We start from the raw sequence: 20,030 nt of genomic DNA on the forward strand, positions 1-20,030 counted from the left end.
TATCATCAGTTCATTATTCTATTGTTCAAATTGGGATAATGCCTTTGGCTGCTGTAGTTATCATCAGTTCATTATTCTATTGTTCAAATTGCAAAAATGCCTTTGGTTGCTCTTATCATCAGTTCATTATTCTATTGTTCCATTGTTCAAATTGGGAAAATGCCTTTGGCTGCTCTAGTTATCATCAGTTCTTTATTCTATTGTTCAAATTGGGAAAATGCCTTTGGCTGCTCTAGTTATCATCAGTTCATTATTCTATTGTTCAAATTGGGAAAATGCCTTTGGCTGCTCTAGTTATCATCAGTTCATTATTCTATTGTTCAAATTGGGAAAATGCCTTTGGCTGCTCTAGTTATCATCAGATCATTATTCTATTGTTCCATTGTTCAAATTGGGATAATGCCTTTGGTTGCTCTAGTTATCATCAGTTCTTTATTCTATTGTTCAAATTGGGAAAATGCCTTTGGCTGCTCTAGTTATCATCAGATCATTATTCTATTGTTCCATTGTTCAAATTGGGAAAATGCCTTTGGCTGCTCTAGTTATCATCAGTTCTTTATTCTATTGTTCAAATTGGGAAAATGCCTTTGGTTGCTCTAGTTATCATCAGTTCATTATTATATTGTTCAAATTGGGAAAATGCCTTTGGCTGTTCTAGTTATCATCAGTTCATTATTCTATTGTTCAAATTGGGATAATGCCTTTGGCTGCTCTAGTTATCATCAGTTCATTATTCTATTGTTCCATTGTTCAAATTGGGAAAATGCCTTTGGTTGCTCTAGTTATCATCAGTTCATTATTCTATTGTTCAAATTGGGAAAATGCCTTTGGCTGCTCTAGTCATCATCAGTTCATTATTCTATTGTTCCATTGTTCACATTGGGATAATGCCTTTGGCTGCTCTAGTCATCATCAGTTCATTCTTCTATTGTTCCATTGTTCACATTGGGATAATGCCTTTGGTTGCTCTCGTCATCATCAGTTCATAATGCTATTGTTCCATTGTTCAAATTGGGATAATGCCTTTGGTTGCTCTTGTTATCATCAGTTCATTATTCTATTGTTCCATTGTTCAAATTGGGATAATGCCTTTGGTTGCTCTTGTTATCGTCAGTTCATTATTCTATTGTTCCATTGTTCAAATTGTGATAATGCCTTTGGTTGCTCTTGTTATCATCAGTTCATTATTCTATTGTTCCATTGTTCAAATTGGGATAATGCCTTTGGTTGCTCTTGTTATCGTCAGTTCATTATTCTATTGTTCCATTGTTCAAATTGGGATAATGCCTTTGGCTCCTCTAGTCATCATCAGTTCATTATTCTATTGTTCCATTGTTCAAATTGGGATAATGCCTTTGGTTGCTCTTGTTATCGTCAGTTCTTTATGCTATTGTTCCATTGTTGAAATTGGGATAATGCCTTTGGCTGCTCTAGTCATCATCACTTAATTATTCTATTGTTCCATTGCTCAAATTGGGATAATGCCTTTGGTTGCTCTAGTTATCATCAGTTTATTATTCTATTGTTCCATTGTTCAAATTGGGATAATGCCTTTGGTTGTGTTTGGAAGAAATAGCATTTTGATTTGTGCAATTCATTGCGGTCCTTTGTAAGAATTGGAGGCTGTGGAAAAATTCAAGTCGCATTACCAAACCTGAATTGTTGCTTTGGAGGTGGTCTTGCAGTGCAGACAAAGGACCTGACATCCCAGATACTGTAGGTTCAAATATGGCTGATGGTGGCTGACTGTATGAAGGATTTGGATTCCATTTGGAGAATTTTTTATCAGATTGTTCATAAACATCCAACTGGCTCACCAATGACCTCCAGTGTGGTGTACCTTTCCCACCTTGAATGGTATGGTCTACATGCGATTCCTGTCCATGCTTTGTGGTTGACTCATCAATGCCCTCAAGGTAACTTGCGATGAACCTGTGTCCCAGGAAAAGCAGCACAGTCGACACACCGGAACTGTAAACATAATGGTAAACGACATTTATTTAATACCACGTGCTGCTTGGCATTGCTCATAGCTTATTAAGGTAAATAAGAGTTTCCTGGATAAGCCTTTACTTTTACTTTACTTGCTTCGTAAATGTGTCACCAAGATGCATTAAGTCATCAAGATGGATCTCATCTTGTGGATGTCATCAAGATGTCAGGAGTGTGCATTAACGATGGTAATCAGGGTGACATTGCTGTTTGTCACTTCTTTGCGGTGTGGTGGTTTATCACCCGATCATCATGTGTGCAAGCAGACTTCGGAAGAATTTGAAAGTCGTGCTCATTGTACACCCAACGTGGTTCATTCGGACAATCCTTGCCCTCTCACGGCCTTTTATAAGGTACGGTACCACTTTTCTGCCATCTTCCACATGTTCAGTGCATTCAAAAAGTATTCAGACCCCTTCACTTTTTTCACATTTTGTTATGTTGCAGCCTTATGCTGAAATCGTTTAAATTCATTTTTTCCCTCATCAATCCACACTCAATACCCCATAATGACAAAGAGAAAACAGGATTTTAGAAAGTTTTGCAAATTTATTAAAAATAAAAAACTGAAATATCACATTTACATAAGTATTCAGACCCTTAACTCAGTACTTAGTTGAAGCATCTTTGGCAGCGATTACAGCCTCGAGTCTTCTTGGTTATGACGCGACAAGCTTTGCACTGGATTTGGGCTGCTCTTTGCACTGCACACCTGGATTTGGGGATTTTCTGCCATTCTTCTCTGCAGATCCTCTCAAGCTCTGTCAGGTTGGATGGGGACCGTTGGTGGACAGCCATTTTCAGGTCTCTCCAGAGATGTTCGATTGGGTTCAAGTCAGGGCTCTGGCTGGGCCACTCAAGGACCTTCACAGAGTTGTCCCTAAGCCACTCCTGCGTTGTCTTGGCTGTGTGCTTAGGGTCATTGTCCTGTTGGAAAGTGAACCTTTGGCCCAGTCTGAGGTCCTGAGCGCTCTGTTTCAGGTTTTCATTAAGGATATCTCTGTACTTTGCTCAGTTCATTGTTCCCTCAACCCTGACCAGTCCCCCAGTCCCTGCTGCTGAAAAACTCCCCCACAGCATGATGCTGCCACCACCATGCTTCATTGTTGGGATGGTATTGGGCAGGGGATGAGCGGTGCCTGGTTTCCTCCAGACATGATGCTTAGAATTGAGGCCAAACAGTTCGATCTTGGTTTCATCAGACCACAGAATCTTGTTTCTCACAGTCTGAGAGTCCTTTAGGTGCTTTTTTGCAAACTCCAAGCGGGCTTTCACGTGTCTTTCACTGAGGAGAGGCTTCCGTCTGGCCACTCTGCCATAAAGTCCAGATCGGTGGAGTGTTGCAGTGATGGTTGTCCTTCTGGAAGTTTGTCCCATCTACACACAGGATCCCTGGAGCTCAGTCAGAATGACCATCGGGTTCTTGGTCACCTCTCTTACCAAGGCCCTTCTGCCCCGACTGTTCAGTTTGGCTGGGCGGCCAGCTATAGGAAGAGTCCTGGTTGTTCCAAACTTCTTCCATTTAAGAATTATGGAAGCCTCTGTGCTCTTGGGAACCTTCAATGCAGCAGAAACTTTTTTGTAGGCTTTCCCAGATCTGTGCCTCGACACAATCCTGTCTCTGAGCTCTGCAGACAGTTCCTTCGACCTCATGGCTTGGTTTTTGCTCTGATATGCATTGTCAGCTGTGAGACCTTATATAGACAGGTGTGTGCCTTTCTAAATCATGTCCAATCAATTGAATTTACCACAGGTGGATTCAAATCAAGGTGTAGAAACATCTCAAAGATGATCAAGAGAAATGGGAGGCACCTGAGCTAAATTTCAAGCTATCATAGCATAGCATAGGGTCTGAATACTTGTGTAAATGTGATATTTCAGTTTTTTATTTTTAATAAATTTGCAAAACTTTCTAAAATCCTGTTTTCTCTTCGTCATTATGGGGTATTGAGTGTAGATTGGTGAGGGAAAATATGAATTTAAACGATTCCAGCATAAGGCTGCAACATAACAAAATGTGAAAAAGTGAAGGGGTCTGAATACTTTCTGAATGCACTGTACGTCCAGTACAAAGGACACAAGAGGGTATTGTTTGTGTCTCCATGGGAATATTTGTTTGAGATGCTTCAAGGACAGTTTTTCATTTATTGCACCTTTTTCCTAGGTCACAGAGGGTAATCTGTTGGGCTAATCAAGTTATTGTGTAATAGTGTACCATGACACTTGAGCCAGATGTTAGTTTCCCATTGTGCCTTGATCTCATGATGTGCCCTCGTTTGTTTCACCAGCTCCAAGTTCTACAGCAAAATACGGTTGGTGCACAGCTTGCCGAGCTTGGCTGCTATTTTGCCACTTGAGCAGATTCAAATCCCAGACTGCATCTGGCAGTGAGTTCCACACTCTTAAAGCACAGCTTTCTTTTTTTCGTTGGAGCAAAAGAGGCAGTAACGTAGTTTCATTTTTTCCTTGCTTTCCATGGCAGTTGGCATACCTCGACCAACGTCCTGTTCGTTTCATCCACTGACGTACTTTTACTCCGACTTGTAACACCCCCTTGCTGTGAAGTGAGGCTATGCTATACATCCAGTACTTACATCGAGAGAAATGGGGTTCTCCCCGCACCCTGAACCCCCAGGTCTACAAATTGTTTTTTTTACCGCTTCAAACCTTCCCATGCCCATATCGAACCCTTCTGTCAAATTCTGACTATTCTGCGAATTATACTTTTATATTTCTTTGTTTATAATTCTATTTAATTGGGTGACCCACTGTAGGTCACCTCGATATTAATATTTTAGCTGATACGTCGTTGCCAACGCAACAGCAAGGTACTACTTTCAGGGATCGAATGAAAACAAAAAGCAATGAAAGCCATTGACAACATGGCGGGAAGTTACGTCATCAAATATGAATGGTGTGTGGCAAAAACTCTGGCGTGAAATTGTCAACAACTTACAAGGATTTGAAGAGACCGCCCCAGAAATACAACACGACATTATGTGGCTGGCCATTCGAGATCGGTCCGATGATGTGGAGGAGGTGCACGTCGTGGAGTTGCTCGAGTCCCGTAGAGAGGAATTACAGTCGTGGCTAAAAATATTGGCACCCTTGCACTTTTTTCAAGTAACTCACAATTTACTCTAAAAATAAGCTGAAATTGACAAAAGTATTTGGTCTCCACAATTCTTTATTTCACTGTTAATATTACAGAACCTTTGTTTTTGACTCAGAACTTAATATATCCTTTTAAATCAGAAAATAGAAAGAAATGGCATTGACAAAATTATTGACACCCCAGACTTAATATTTGGTAGCACGGCCTTTGGACAAAATAACTGCAGTCACGAGCTTCCTACACTTCTCGACTGGCAGTTTGGCCCACTCTTCTTGTGCAAACTGCTCCAGTTCTCCCAGATTTGAAGGATGCCTTCTCCCAACTGCTGTTTTCAGATCTCCCCATAGGTGTTCAATGGGATTTAGATCTGGACTCATTGCTGGCCACTTCAGAACAGTCCAGCATTTTGTCTTGAACCGTTCACGGGTGCTTTTTGAAGTGTGTTTGGGGTCATTGTCCTGCTGCACGACCCATGACCTTCGACGGAGACCCAGCTTTCTAACACTGGGTTGAACATTGCGCTCCAAAATGCTTTAGTAATCTCCTGATTTCATGATGCCATGCACACATTCACGGCACCCAGTGCCAGAGGCAGCACAGCAACCCCAAAACATCACTGAAACGCCTCCATGTTTGACTCGAGGGAAGATGTTCTTTTTTTTGAAGGCTTCATTTTGTTTTCTGCAAACATAGAGATGATGTGCATGAAGCTATAATTTGGTCTCGTCGGTCCACAGGACATTCTCAAAAGGATTTTGGCTTGTTCAGGTGTGTTTTGGCATACTCCAGTCAGGATTTCTTTTGTCTCTCTCTCAGCAGTGGGGTCCTATCAAAGAATCCCCTTCCATTGAGTTGGTGAGGGATGGTGTGAGTTGAAACTGTCGTTCCGTGTGTCTGAATGTCATTTTGAATCCGTTTGGCAGTTGATCGAGGTGCTTTCTCCACCAATCGAACAAACCTACGCTGCAATCTACGATCAAGATTTATCTTGCGGCCACGTCCAGGGAGGTTGGCTGCAGTACCATGGGCCTTTAACTTCCTGATAACATTGCGTACGGTGGATACAGGAACCTCAAGTTCTCTGGAGATGGATTTGTAGCCTTGAGATTGTCCATGCTTGGCTACAATCTTGTGTCTGTGTCTTTCTTTCTTTTCTCCATGCTCATTACGGTACACATGTGACACAAAACAGCAGAGTGACTCCTTTTCTCCATTCAAACTGGTTGAATGAGTGATTTTTATATTGCAGGCACCTGCAACTCACCATAGGTGAGTTCAATTCCAAAGTAAAGGAGAATCACCTGCTTCAAATCTAATTATTTCTAACAACTTCTAAAAGGTGCCAGGATTTCTGTGTGGAATAAGCTAAGATTTAGTATTTTTTCAGCTTTTTTTTTCACTGCAAACCAAAGAAATACATTTGTAGATACCAACATATTTTTTAATTTCAACAATAATTTCAACAATAAATTGAAAAAAGTGCAAGGGTGCCAATATTTTTGGCCACGACTGTATCTCAAGAGGATCTCATGCAACTGGACCAGCAATGAGCTACAGAAGAGGATGTTACTGCAGAAACATGACCCCTCAATCAGTAACTGTAAATAGATTTATCAGAGGAATTTGATCATATTGAAGCAATAAAGGCAATCTTCAGTGAGGATGATCCAAATAGAGAATGCAGCTCAATGGTTGACATGTTGTTAACCAATAGCATTGCCTACTTCAAGGAGCTGTACCAGCAGATGAAAGGTCAGACAGTCTTTGCCCATTTGTCTGTTATACCACCACTCCACAACCCAGCAGTCTTCTCCATAAGCAAGCTTCTCAACCATCTTCGGTGAGTTTGATCTTATTTATTTTATATTTCAAATATTATTTTAACTTGTAAAGCATGGGTATTTTTTTAGTTCGTAACCAAAGCGTCATAGGAAAGCTACGCGAGATCACAATGAAAGGTTTGTCCCTCCCACCCATTTCCATTTTAACTTGAGTGACACTGTGATGGTCACGTGACACCATCACACCACATATTCAAAATGGCTGCCAGGCTTGTGCGTGTGAAGCAGAGAACAGTTGTTGAATTTCTTACTGTGGAAAAGGTTCCTCCAGTGGATATTCATTTAAAGAATATGTAGTGACTCTACCATTGATATGGGCAGTGTCAGATGTTGGAGCAAAGTGTTTCAAGAGTGGGCGACCCCCATATCAATGACGAGCCTCAGTGGTCGGCCTGCAACCACAGTGACACCGGAAAACTAGAGCCGGATTGATGCGCTCATTAAAGTGCGTTGCAGTTGATGGAGGCCATGTGGATAACTTCAAATTTGCTACATATGTATATTCCCTGTAATTCATTATTATAATTATATTTAGTGAGAAATAAAATAAGAGGCATTACTTTTGTACCGAACCTCATAATACATAATTTTTCGTACTTAATTGACTTTTTTGTGGAACATGTTTAACCAGAAATTTCCCCCAGAAGTGTGACCCATATATATATATATATATATATATATATATATATATATATATATATATATATATATACATATACTATATATATATATACATATACTATATATACACTATATATATATATATATACATATACTATATATACACTATATATATATACATATACTATATATACACTATATATATATACATATACTATATATACACTATATATATATACTCAGAGGCAAAAGTTATTGTGACATGGAATTTTTTCATTGGTAATCTTGTGAATGAATTTTTGGATTTGAACCAGAGAAAGAGTGTGTTAAAATGGTCGAAGAAACGCAACCAAGCAGTTGTTGTTCGAATTGCATGAAATTTGCAAGAAGCATGACATATTCGAGAAAAATGGCCAGCAATGTTCACTTTAAAAGGCCAGACAACCAGACGCTTATCATTTCCACTCAATGCAGTCTTAAGAAGTGCAGAAGTCAGAAAAACACCTCTATTCATCGTTTTGGAATAAGTTCGACATGCCACGCCTCGGGGAAAATGACAGATGGAGAGCTATAGGTATGCTTCAGTCTGGTACCTCGCAGCGTGATGTTGCTCGTCGATTCAACGTCCATAGAAACACCATTTGGCACAGCTTCACCGAGCTGACGGTAGGACACGTGTCTACAGGTGCACAGGTGAACGTTACATCAGGCCATGTGTTCTGGAAGGGGATCGTTTTGGAGGTGGGGGCGTTATGATCTGGGGTGGGATAACAGCTGCAGCAAGAACGCCAATGATTCTGATTGAGGGGAACTTGAATGCTGTGAGGTACCGAGACGAGATTTTGCAAATGGCCGCTTTACCGTTTTTGCAACAGAACGGCCCTAGAGTGACGTTTCAACACGATAATGCCAGACCACACGTTGCTCGAGTTGTACAGCAGTATCTTAATCAGAACAATGTTAATGTGTTACCCTGGCCTGCAAGATCCCCTGATTTGTCACCCATTGAACACGTCTGGGATGAAATGGAGCGACGTTTATGACGTCATCCGAATCCTCCAAAAACGCTGCAGGAACTCCACCAAATCCTTCCTCGGATATGGAATGATCTTCCCAATGACTTTCATCGACGTTTAGTGGCCTCAATGAGGCGAAGGTGCCAGGCCTGCATCAATGCACAAGGTGGACACACTCGCTACTGACTGTGTGAACTTGCTTGTGAACCCCCTCTTGTGTTGTGGCTCATTTGCATATGCCAGGTGCACTGTTCTTATGGACTGTTGATCGTTACCATACCTTGAAACATTTGTCTTTCCATGTAATAACATTTCATTCGCGGCAGTAAAAGTTTAACACTGATTCTGTTTGTTGTTTGTGTGTCACAATAACTTTTGCCTTTGAGTATATATATATACACTATATATATATATATATATATATATACATAATATATATACACTATATATATATATATACACTATATATATATATATATACACTATATATATATATATATACACTATATATATATATATATACACTATATATATATATATACACTATATATATATATATACACTATATATATATATATACACTATATATATATATATACACTATATATATATATATATACACTATATATATATATATACACTATATATATATATATACACTATATATATATATATATATACACTATATATATATATACACTATATATATATATACACTATATATATATATACACTATATATATATATACACTATATATATATATACACTATATATATATATACACTATATATATATATATATATATATATATATATATATACATATATATATATACATACATACATACATACATACATACATACACACACACACACATCACCAACTCTACGTTCAAGTTTGCTTCGATCAACGATTAGTTGCACTTTTCAAGAACTCTTCATGGAAGAGACGGAAGCTCTTTCACAAGGGTAGACTGTAGACAAAAGAAAACGTGCCAACATTAAGTGAGGCCTAACTGTATATTTTAATTTGCAAAGTGTCTGAGTTTGTTTGAATGAATGAATGAATGAATGAATGAATGATCGTTTTAAGGCCATTTTCCCCGCTAGAGCGGGGGTTAGCCTTGCGGGCCCCATGACAATCATGGTTCCCTGTTTGAGGTAATGTTTTTATGGCCGGATGCCCTTCCTGACGCCAACCCTTGGTCACGCTCTTACGATGTGCAGGGATACGGTGTACCTATTCTAAACCGGGGTACACACCGTGATCATTCATCCCAGCAAGCTGGTACTCAATTTGCCGATCTCGGAATGATGACAGGCTGAGTCAACACCCCTGGCGTTAATTCAGCGATCGATCTGGATTCGAACCCAGGATCCTAGGATCCCAAACCGGCACCCTAACCGCTAAGCCAACATCAGTTTGTTTGTTTGTTTTAATTTGAAGTGTCGCTCCAAATTCTGCTGCCTCTTTACGGACGGGCTCGTTATAACAGTAATGGATAGTCCCAAATGGGACAAACGCTTGTCACCCAATGGAGGGGGGTCATAGTCAGGCTGCATTAGGTGATAAAGGGGGTCTTAGGGTTCTAAAGGGTCTTAGAGTCTTAGCGGTCTTAAGATTTTTCAATAGTATGTAATTAATATACCTACTCACATTCTGCACGGATAGACAGACAGACAGATCCAAGTGCAATATCCTCTACTCTGGTGATGGTAATTAAGAGGTTACATGAAGAGGTTAAAATGAAACAATGAAACATCTCATGAGATGAGGGGTTGTCATGATATGTGATGGACATACAAACACAGATAACATGTTGAGTTAATTAGCTAATTATTTCACCACCTGGATGTAAATTTGAAAAGGACTCCTTTAGTTTTAGTGCATCGACGTCATGAATCATCATTCTGAGTTTCAAAACGAGCGACTAAGCCATCTTGGAGGAGTGGGGAGGGGGGGAAATGTTTATGGACCCGTTGCCGGACTAACTGAAGGACGTCGTTATGGCTTTAACAGGTAATCTCGACTTTGTCGTAGACGAGGTAAAAACTGATATCGTGTAAAAGTTGCCGTAGCTAAGTGGTTGCACATATATGATGTGTATGTATACATGTACATGCAGGGGTGCCGTAAGGGGGGGGGGGGGGGGAAGTTAGGATGATTCCAAGGGCCTTGCACTGACAGGGGCCCTAAAAATTATGAGAACATTAGGTAAAAATGTGCGCACATGCTTCATAGGGGCCCATTGTGATATCTTTTCATGGGGCCCAAAATCCCTGTCGGCGCCCCTGTGTACATATATGATGTGACACATAATGTAGCAAGCATGTTATATTATAAACAATGCATGCCCTATAGGTGTTACAATGAGGTTCAGTATCACTCACTTAATTATTTTTTTTCCCATGAGCATTCCATGGCTTCCCAAATGTCTGCATGTGCATTTCATTCATCTGCATTGTTATCCCCCTGTTTTTGTTCCCTTCTCATCAAAGGTCTGAGGAGCGACGCTTTATTAAAAAGAAAAGAAGGTAAAAACCAAACAGAAACATAGGCATTTTAACTCTTTCCCTGCCATCTTCTAGCTAGCCTCCCCCGTTTATTTCATCACACATCGGTCTTGCGTTCATATTTTGTGTGTGGCAAGCTGGCAATGCTCTGAGTGACTGAAAAAAGGAACACACCAACAACTGATTTGGGCTTGTATTATACAGTGGCCCTGCCAGAATAAAATAACCACCGCTGATTGAAAACAAACTTTATTTCAACAATCTGTGATACAAACACAATCAAATGGACTACATATTATAAGATTAGTATGTGGTGGCATGTCCTTTGGAATCATGTGCAGTGCTTGATCCTTGAAGACATCACATCATTCATATTCTGTATGACAGCCTTACAGATCTAGATTTTGGCAAATGTGAAGTAGATTTTGTTGCAGCTCTTGCATATTGCTTCCGCAACTCCTGATGATACAAGAAACAACTATCAAGCAAATATACAAGTAACCCTCAATTACCATTATAGCAAAGCCCGGTGTTGGCTTAATGGTTAAGGTAGGTTAAGGTAAGAATGGTGCTGGCTTAAGATCTCGAATTCGAGCCCCTGTCTGCCTGTCATGCCATTGAAATAACACCAGGTGTGTTGACTCAGGCTGTCATCCTTCCGAGATCGGCAAAATGAGCACCAGCTTACTGGTAACGTGGCACTGCATCAACAGCAAAAGCGCATTCCCAGAAAATTATGCAAACAGCAGCCACAGGCTGCACACGAAACATCAACAACAACCATTATACCAGAAAAGGCATTCTGCTGAATGGAACATTTACTGAATTGAGGGGGGTGCTCCCTGCAGTAAATGTTCATACGTACATCCATACATCCAGAACCACCCTCTACCTGGAAGAGATGGAATGAACTGCACTATCTTACCTGAGTTACACAGGATCACGACATGAACACCATTGGATGCGTCTGGGAACATGGATCAGGGGTTGCGGAAGTTCCCATCTCTGCGAAGCAATATAATGTGCAGGAGCAACAACAAAATCTACTTCACATTTGTCAAAATCTGGATCTGAATATGAATGTGACGTCTTCATGGGTTCAAGCACTGCATGATTCCAAAGGACATGCGACCACATACTAATCTTATAATATGTGGTCCATTTGATTGTGTTTGTATCACAGATTGTTGAAATAAAGTTTGTTTACAATTGTTGGTGGTCATTTTATTATAGCAGGGCAACTGTACATCATCCCATCAACGATATATTTTCTGAGACTACTCACAAGCGTACCTTCTCTTGCCTTACAGGCTTGATGAGGAATTGAAAGAAGCTGCAGAAAGCAGGTATTTTGTCATTCACAAATTAAAGTCAAACTTGCATGACTGAAGGATTTATGCCCGACACATTGCATATGGGCCTTGTGTTCCCTACCCTCCACTATTTATTGTGTGATATTATGAGGGATTAGATTTGATTTGTGCAGCACACAATGAATTTTGCCCAATGTTTGTCCATACTCGTCAAGTATCAATGGGACCAAATTTATCCCACTGATAGGCCAGATCTGGATTCGGACCTGAACCAAAATCTAATTGGCTTGTTGTCACCTAACCAACTCATCCACCAAGTTTCGTCATAACTCGTCCGTAACAGTTTTTTTTATTTATATTATGTTATATATATCGTTTTTGGCCCCATCTCTCAATGAATGGTGAAGAATCACTTAAAAACAAGACCGGAAGTCTAACAGCAGGATAGCCGGGCTTGTTAAATATTATAAACCACAAACACATATGATTATCTTTTTAAACAGTCGCTATTGCTGTTCATAACATTAAACAAAGAAATTTGGAGAAATTCGGACATCCGTGAGGTACGTTTTACTGACAGAACTGAGCGAAGATCTACTGTAATCTTATATACCCCACTAGGGTTGGATAAATAACATGACCCTTTCCGCCGCTAAAGTGGCGTTTTTCGTAGCGGCCTTTTGAAACCCACCAATTAAGGTTTTGTTTTGGAAACCAGCAATGAAACCTACTTTTCCTGCTGTTTAACACGAAACTGAAAGGGAGGAAGACCAGGGTGTGCTCATTTACCAAGCAGCTAGCTCGCGCTTGCCAAGCCAGCCGTTCCTCAATGGTATTGAATGGAGTGCTTGCTCGAATGCTTAAACCAGTTGACGATCTCTCCACAAGAAACTTGGTAAATGAACACACCCAATGTTCTTGAGACCCGACCATAGATCGACTGTAATCTATATACCCCAAAGACCTTTCCTGCCACTCCGGTAGTGAGCTGGTGTACTTGTAAATTAAAATGTCGGTCGGTGGAGTCAGTCGTCATAATGACATCATAGATGTAATGACGTAGCGTGACGGATGGACACAAAAATGCCGCTACTTTAATATGTAGAAGATGATATATATTTTAACCTCTAGTAACTTTGCAGTCACTACAAAGGGATTAGTGTTATGATTAGATTTAATAGAATATTAACGTTATGTTATCTGAAAATGATATTACTAAAAACAAGACAAAGTCTAACAGTGGCGTAGCCGGGCTTGTTTGATACTTTCGTTGAAGAGGATAGTATGACCTGGGTGGGGATACCAGTTAGCAAATAATATAAGTATAAATTTTTTTTGAAGTACTCTAAGTCTCTAAGCTGTCTGTCACCATGGAAGTGAAGAGATTACATTGAGACACTGGTTTATTCTATATGTTGGTCAGTTAGTCAACACTATCAAAGTGACCTCAGCACCATCCCGACATACACCACTGTGTGCGTTACGGAATGAGGTGTTTTACGGCTTCCGGAGTGCAAATCCTGCCACCAACCTCATTGAGAGAGGACCCAGTGAGTTGGTACTCATTTTGCCGACCTCGGAAGGATGACGGGCTGAGTCAACCCCACCTGGTGTTAATTCAGCAGCTGACCGGGATTTGAACTCAGGACCCGAGGATCCCAAGTCCTCTACCCGAACCATTAAGCCAACACCAGGCTTAGGGTGGTTGGAGGCAGTCATAAGAAATACTTCAATGTTTGAAGAGCTCTTAATCAAAGTTTTAATTATGTATGATCTGGGGGCATGCACCCCATCCTCCCCTCCCCCCACCCAATCATATATCAACACCATGTTGTCATAATTTCAGTTCCCCCCAATCATCAAGTGTGCTAATTTGCCCCAACCAGATATATGATGTAATATATGAACGTTCCCTAAAGGGCATTGAAAGAAATATAAATGGCAAAGGCAAATGGCATTACATACTACCTTTCAGAAGTGTAATTGTGGCGATAAAACTCACCGAATATGTAGGATAAATATGTGAGGGACATATGGAGATACATACATATGGAGATAAACGCTGTAAACACAGGAACCAAAAATCTATGCCGTAAAAAATCGTTTGATTAATCATGAATTTGCCAGTTCTACAAGCCTCGTTGCAAGTTTGAGCATGCCGATTGTGATATATGACAGGTTCGACGAGTTGTTCTGTCTGAACGACGTTAATCAAAATGCCAGAATCAAAATGCCAGAGTGTGGAGTCAGTCGTTGTACACCGTAATGACATCAGACGTAATCACATCACCCTGTCATATGACCAGATCCTCAGCTCTGATTGGTATACGTTTGAGGGGACATACATACACACTTACATATATACGGACGGACAAACATTGTTCTAGACGGCTTTGCCCCATGGGCTATGCCGTAAAAAAATATCGGATCCAGATCTTCACCAAAATCAAATCTATTCGTCCTTGTCACACACCAAACCTGTCCACCAAGTTTCATCCAAATCCATCCATAACATTTTGAGATATCCTGCGCACAAACAGGGCTGATTACATAACCTCTGTCCACCTTCGGTGGCAGAGTTAATAAACAAGGAAATTGAATCAATAAAAGGAGGGCAAGTGGGTTGAGGGGGAGAAGAAAGATGAAAACAAAAACGATGTGATATTACGAGGATAATATCTGAGATATACTCTGTATACATTTTATTGAGACACCCTGCAAGTTTGTTTGCACTTTCAAGTGTCTATCGTCAAGAGTAATAGTATTACCGCAAACGGTTATAGGTGGTACCTGGGATGCTGAGATGAATGGAAGTTCGATCTCTTGGTTTGAATTTAGAGTTTGTTTTATGTCCCACCAAAGAGCTTGCATTCCATGGAATTTCAATCATCCCAGTGTCACCACTGACAATCGTTTATTAAATTTACCTTGTCCAAGGTCAAATGCTTGAGAATTCCTTGTTTGTAGTCTTGTGCAAGAGGGCCTTGCTGTCCACGGGTGAATGACCTCCACACCTACACCCCCATATCCTGCACCTGAGTCAATTGTGTGAATCGTTTGTGCGAGTAAACAATGAATGTGTGTGACAATGAATTTGATCTCTAACTTTCGGGAAAATCTGAGATAAATAGTTTCTAAACTAATCCCATTGGCATCATCAAAACGCGAGTTGATCGACTGGTTTGATCTCCGGTTCCTGCGATTCACATTCATTACCTTCGCAAAAGCGGAAGGTTATGTTTTGATCGCTGTGTATTTATTTGTATGTCTGTGTGTGTGTGTGTATGTTATTCGCATAACTCAAAAAGTATTCAACCGAATTGCATGAAATTTGGTGGGATGATTGGTTATTATACGGGACACATTTGATTAGATTTTGGGAGCAATCGGGTCAAAGGTCAAGGTCAAGGTCACGAAAAGGTCAAAATCGTATTTTTGTTGTTCTGTTCCCTACACTCCCATGCCAAGTACAGAACAGTAGCTGCGGCGAAGGTATGCGCTCTACCGAGTGCCCGTTCTAGTTTGAACTTTAATCGTACTTTGGATTATGTTGTCTAAATTGTGAATCGAGACCAAATAGGGTTTCAGGTTTCGCACATTTGCACAGTGCGATATTAAAACATAATTTGATTCCTGCTACGTGGCATGACAGTAGGCTGGTGTTGGTTTAGCGGTTCGGGTGCTGGCTTGGGATCCTGGGTTCGAATCCCGGTCGATCGCTGAATTAATGCCAGGTGGGTTGACTCAGCCCGTCATCCTTCCGACGTCGGCAAATTGAGTTCCAGCTCACTGGTAATTCCCTGTGTCGCAAGAGGCGACTAACAGGTTTGGTGGCAGGAAGGGCTTCCGGCCGTAAAACATTGCTTCAAAAATGGGACCAATGGAATCTCCCGCGATGAAGCTATCTCTGAGGGCCTTTCACTCACTCACCGCAGGCAGGTAGGTGGTCTTTCTGTCTTCTACCGACTCCTCTCCGGCCTTGCACCCCCAGCTCTCTCTGTGCTCTGTCCCCCAAATATTCCTACAGGTCGCACAAGATCTGCCAGCAACCCTCTGATGGTTAAACTGCCGAAATCTCGGCTCTCCACTCACCTTCACTCTTTCATTCCTCTTTTCTCCCGCCTCTGGAACAAACTCCCTCACTCCCTTCAATCCCACTCCTCCCTCCAGGTCTTTAAAACAGCTGTTCACCACCATCTCTTATCTTCCCCCATCCAAAACCTTGATCTTTTCTACCCCCGCTAATTCACCCCAGATCCACCTTGTTTGAAATTCCAACTTCTTTCCTGGAAGTCCTGGCAGTGTCCATATGTTTTATACCTCTCCCACTGCCCCCTTCCCACGCCCCCCCCCCCCAAAGCCCTCGCCCTCTCTCAGATCTCTCGATGTCTCCATGTCTCTCGGTCCCTGCTCTCAAATGTTGTGTTTGTGTCCTTCCCCCTCTCTCCCCATCTTGTCTACCGCTCCCTATGTTATATGTTTTAGGTTTATGTGTCGGTTTGTCTTTCTGTGTGATTAATGTTCGCTCTTTCACGAGCCTCGATCTTGTATACAAAAAAAAAAAAAGGTGCCCGAAAAAGGCCATTATGGAAAACTTTTAATTTGCATATTCCACCCCTTTCTTAGAATTTTTTGGGCTTGGTTAAAAGTAGCAAGGTGTGGAGGGGAATCCGAAAATGGAAACCCATAGATTAGGGTAGGAATTTGTCATTTATTCAGTGTTCCACCAATAGCTCACCTACTCTTTGCGAATGACACTGGGATCTTTAATGCCCACCGACTTATGCCGGTGTCACGAAACAGATCCGCCCCCCGGCGATTCTGTACCGGTACAGATTCGCCCCCCTGCCATGAAATAGACTCTCCCCCGTGACAAAATCGCCCCCTCATAATATATACACAAAGAATTAAGTTAAGCACCCCCCCCCCGTTTTTTTACAACCTCGCACATTACAAGTTTGTTGTCGTCAAAACAGTGTAATATACCCATGATATTGCTATATTTTCTGGAGAAGTGATATTATGGTCACATAAAAACATAACAATCATGCCGTTTTCAATATTTTATTCTGAATAATTTAAGGTGAAATTTTTTGGGAATTTTAGGCATATTTTCACCTCAATTTAAGTATGGAGCTATAGGTCCATCACGGACAGTGTGGATGACGTTTATGTTTTCTAACGTACAGTCATTGTTCTGAGAAGACCTCTAGCGATCTTTGCGTCAATAACGTGTGTAGGACCCACGTGATCGGATCACTGACTCAACCAATCACTTTTTTTCACTTTGATCACTCAATTTCATCAATGGATAATTGCTAATGTCATACCAATCATTATTTGATCTCACATACCTTAGAATATATGCCAATGTATACATATACACAAAGAATATATATTAGGGGGTGCTTACCTTAATTCGTTGTGTAGGGGTGCTTAACTTCATTCTTTGTGTATATATGTACATGTTTCAGCAGATATTCAAACTTGGAAAAAAAGTGTAACAATTGTATGGCTCTTGGTGATTGTGGAAGAGTTCTTTTACAATTAATCTACAACTATAGCAACTGAATATTGGTGTAAACCAATAAAAATAAAACCATAATAACCATAAAAATAACATAAAATAACCATAAAATAACCCCCAAAAAACCATAATAAAAATAAACCAATAAAAATCTATCAATAATTACTATATCAAGTGTTCAAGTATGTCTTAAAAAGATTGAGAAAATGTGTAAGTCCGCACTCAATCAATTCCCCAAACAATATTAGTAATACTTTTATCACGTCCCCTCTTGTAAACCAATATTTCCATATGTATATTTATATGTCCGCAAACGAGAATGGGGGGCGATTCTATTCTGATTGGGGCGAGAAACGTATCCGCAGGGGGGCGAGTTTATACCGGTACAGATTCGCCGGGGGGAGAGTTTATACGGGGCGGATTTATTTCGCGACACCGGCAGACTGGACACCTGGTTTAACGTCCTTCCGAGGGAACGTACACACAGATGAATCACCCTGCCTGAAAGACACCAGGATGACAGTTTGTAGCTGGGCCGGGAATCAAGTCCAGGGGAGGCAGCTCATAGGGGGTGCTCGTACATGGAGGCCACATCCTGCAAGCTTTCCATACCTTTTCAAATTGTTTGAAATAAGATTCCACGACTAGTCATTTGAAAGCCCGTTTTCAACTACATGTGGATATTACGGAAATGACTACACGAAGGGACCTGTCTGGTGGTTGCCATTGCCTCGGAGTGGTTTCCGAAAACCACCCCAATAAACGAGTACATATATACGTGTGTGTGTGTGTGTGTGTGTGCATTTTTTTTTTTAATAAACACGAAGTAAATTCCTGCGTGGGGCTAGTGTGGAAACAATTCTGACTCAAACCCACGAACCTAATCACTTACTCGGTGACAGCCCACTGAGCTATTCAGTCTATATATAATGTCTATGTATCTCATCATCTTCTGATAATACAGCAAACGCATATGGTTATGTCGTTATGTATGTTTATATGTGACGAAAACGTCTTCTTCTTCAAATAACATTAACACCCTCTTAATTACGTTTAGACTGCTGAGACCCCTCAGACCTTTGACGACCCTTGAAGTCCCCCAAGACCCTTAAACCACCAAGACCCAAAATACCCTTAAAGACCCAAAATACCCTTGAAGGCCCAAAACACCCCAAAGACCCAAAACACCCAAAGACCCAAAACACCCCAAAGACCTAAAACACCCCAAAGACCTAAAAATACCCTTTGACCCAAAACACCCTGATAGACCCCAAAGACCCTTAAATACCCGAATAACCAAAATACCTCAAAGACCCAGAAGAAACAAAAGACCCTCAAGACCCAAAATACCCTTCAAGGCCAGGAGGATCCAAAAGACCCCAAAGACACCCATAAGGTCAAATATGCCTATCCCTCTGAAACGACGTACGGTGAGGTGCGCGGAGCGCGCTGAGTCACACTAGTAATAAAATAAGCTTCAGAGATTTGGATAGAAAGCACTTTGAGGAGAAATTCATGTTTCAGCTTGGTACTATACACCTGAGAAATTAATGTTACATTCCGGACTTTGCCTTATTTCAAACACTTGATTAATTATTTACGCACCTGCTTATAACTACAGTCACGTGAAAAAATAAGTGTACTTACTGTAGGGGTGTGTATAAATGTAGGGGTGTACTTACTTTTTCCACATGCGAAATTTGCATTTATATTTATTTAAATTATACAATGGACTACAAAATGTAAATGTTTCATGATATTTGTTATATTATATCCTTTATCTATCAATATTGTTGAAATGAAGACCAAATAGCTGTATGTTGAAATATGTTGAAAAAGTCAAAACTTTACATGGGGTGTACTTACTTTTTCACCTGACTGTATGTAACCTATGTATTGCTTCAGAGTTTTTGGTTACTCAGTGTTTGACAAAGGTTTATGCCTGAAATGTCGATCGTGTTTCTTTTTAAAATGGTGTATTTTTCACCTTGCATTGAGGGGGTGCTCCCGGGATTATATCTATCTATCTATCTATATATATATATATATATACACGTATATATATATATATATGAAGATGACTGATTAAGT

At 40.5% G+C, this 20,030-nt stretch overlaps 1 protein-coding gene across 15 annotated transcripts in view; it reads left to right on the forward strand.

Moving 5' to 3' along the window:
• The window catches only part of LOC137431152 (protein prune homolog 2), a 112,867-nt gene that overhangs the window by 91,570 nt on the left and 1,267 nt on the right, over positions 1-20,030 (forward strand). For all 15 annotated transcript variants that reach the window (XM_078781557.1, XM_078781556.1, XM_078781559.1 and 12 more), the window contains 4 exons: positions 2,259-2,345; positions 4,281-4,379; positions 11,085-11,120; positions 12,410-12,445. In XM_078781557.1, coding sequence (XP_078637683.1) covers positions 2,259-2,345; positions 4,281-4,379; positions 11,085-11,120; positions 12,410-12,445 — 258 coding nt within the window. The remainder of the gene's footprint in view (positions 1-2,258; positions 2,346-4,280; positions 4,380-11,084; positions 11,121-12,409; positions 12,446-20,030) is intronic.

This window comes from Myxine glutinosa, chromosome 7, assembly GCF_964187855.1.
Source record: "Myxine glutinosa chromosome 7, kmMyxGlut1.1, whole genome shotgun sequence".
Lineage (NCBI taxonomy): Eukaryota > Metazoa > Chordata > Myxini > Myxiniformes > Myxinidae > Myxine > Myxine glutinosa.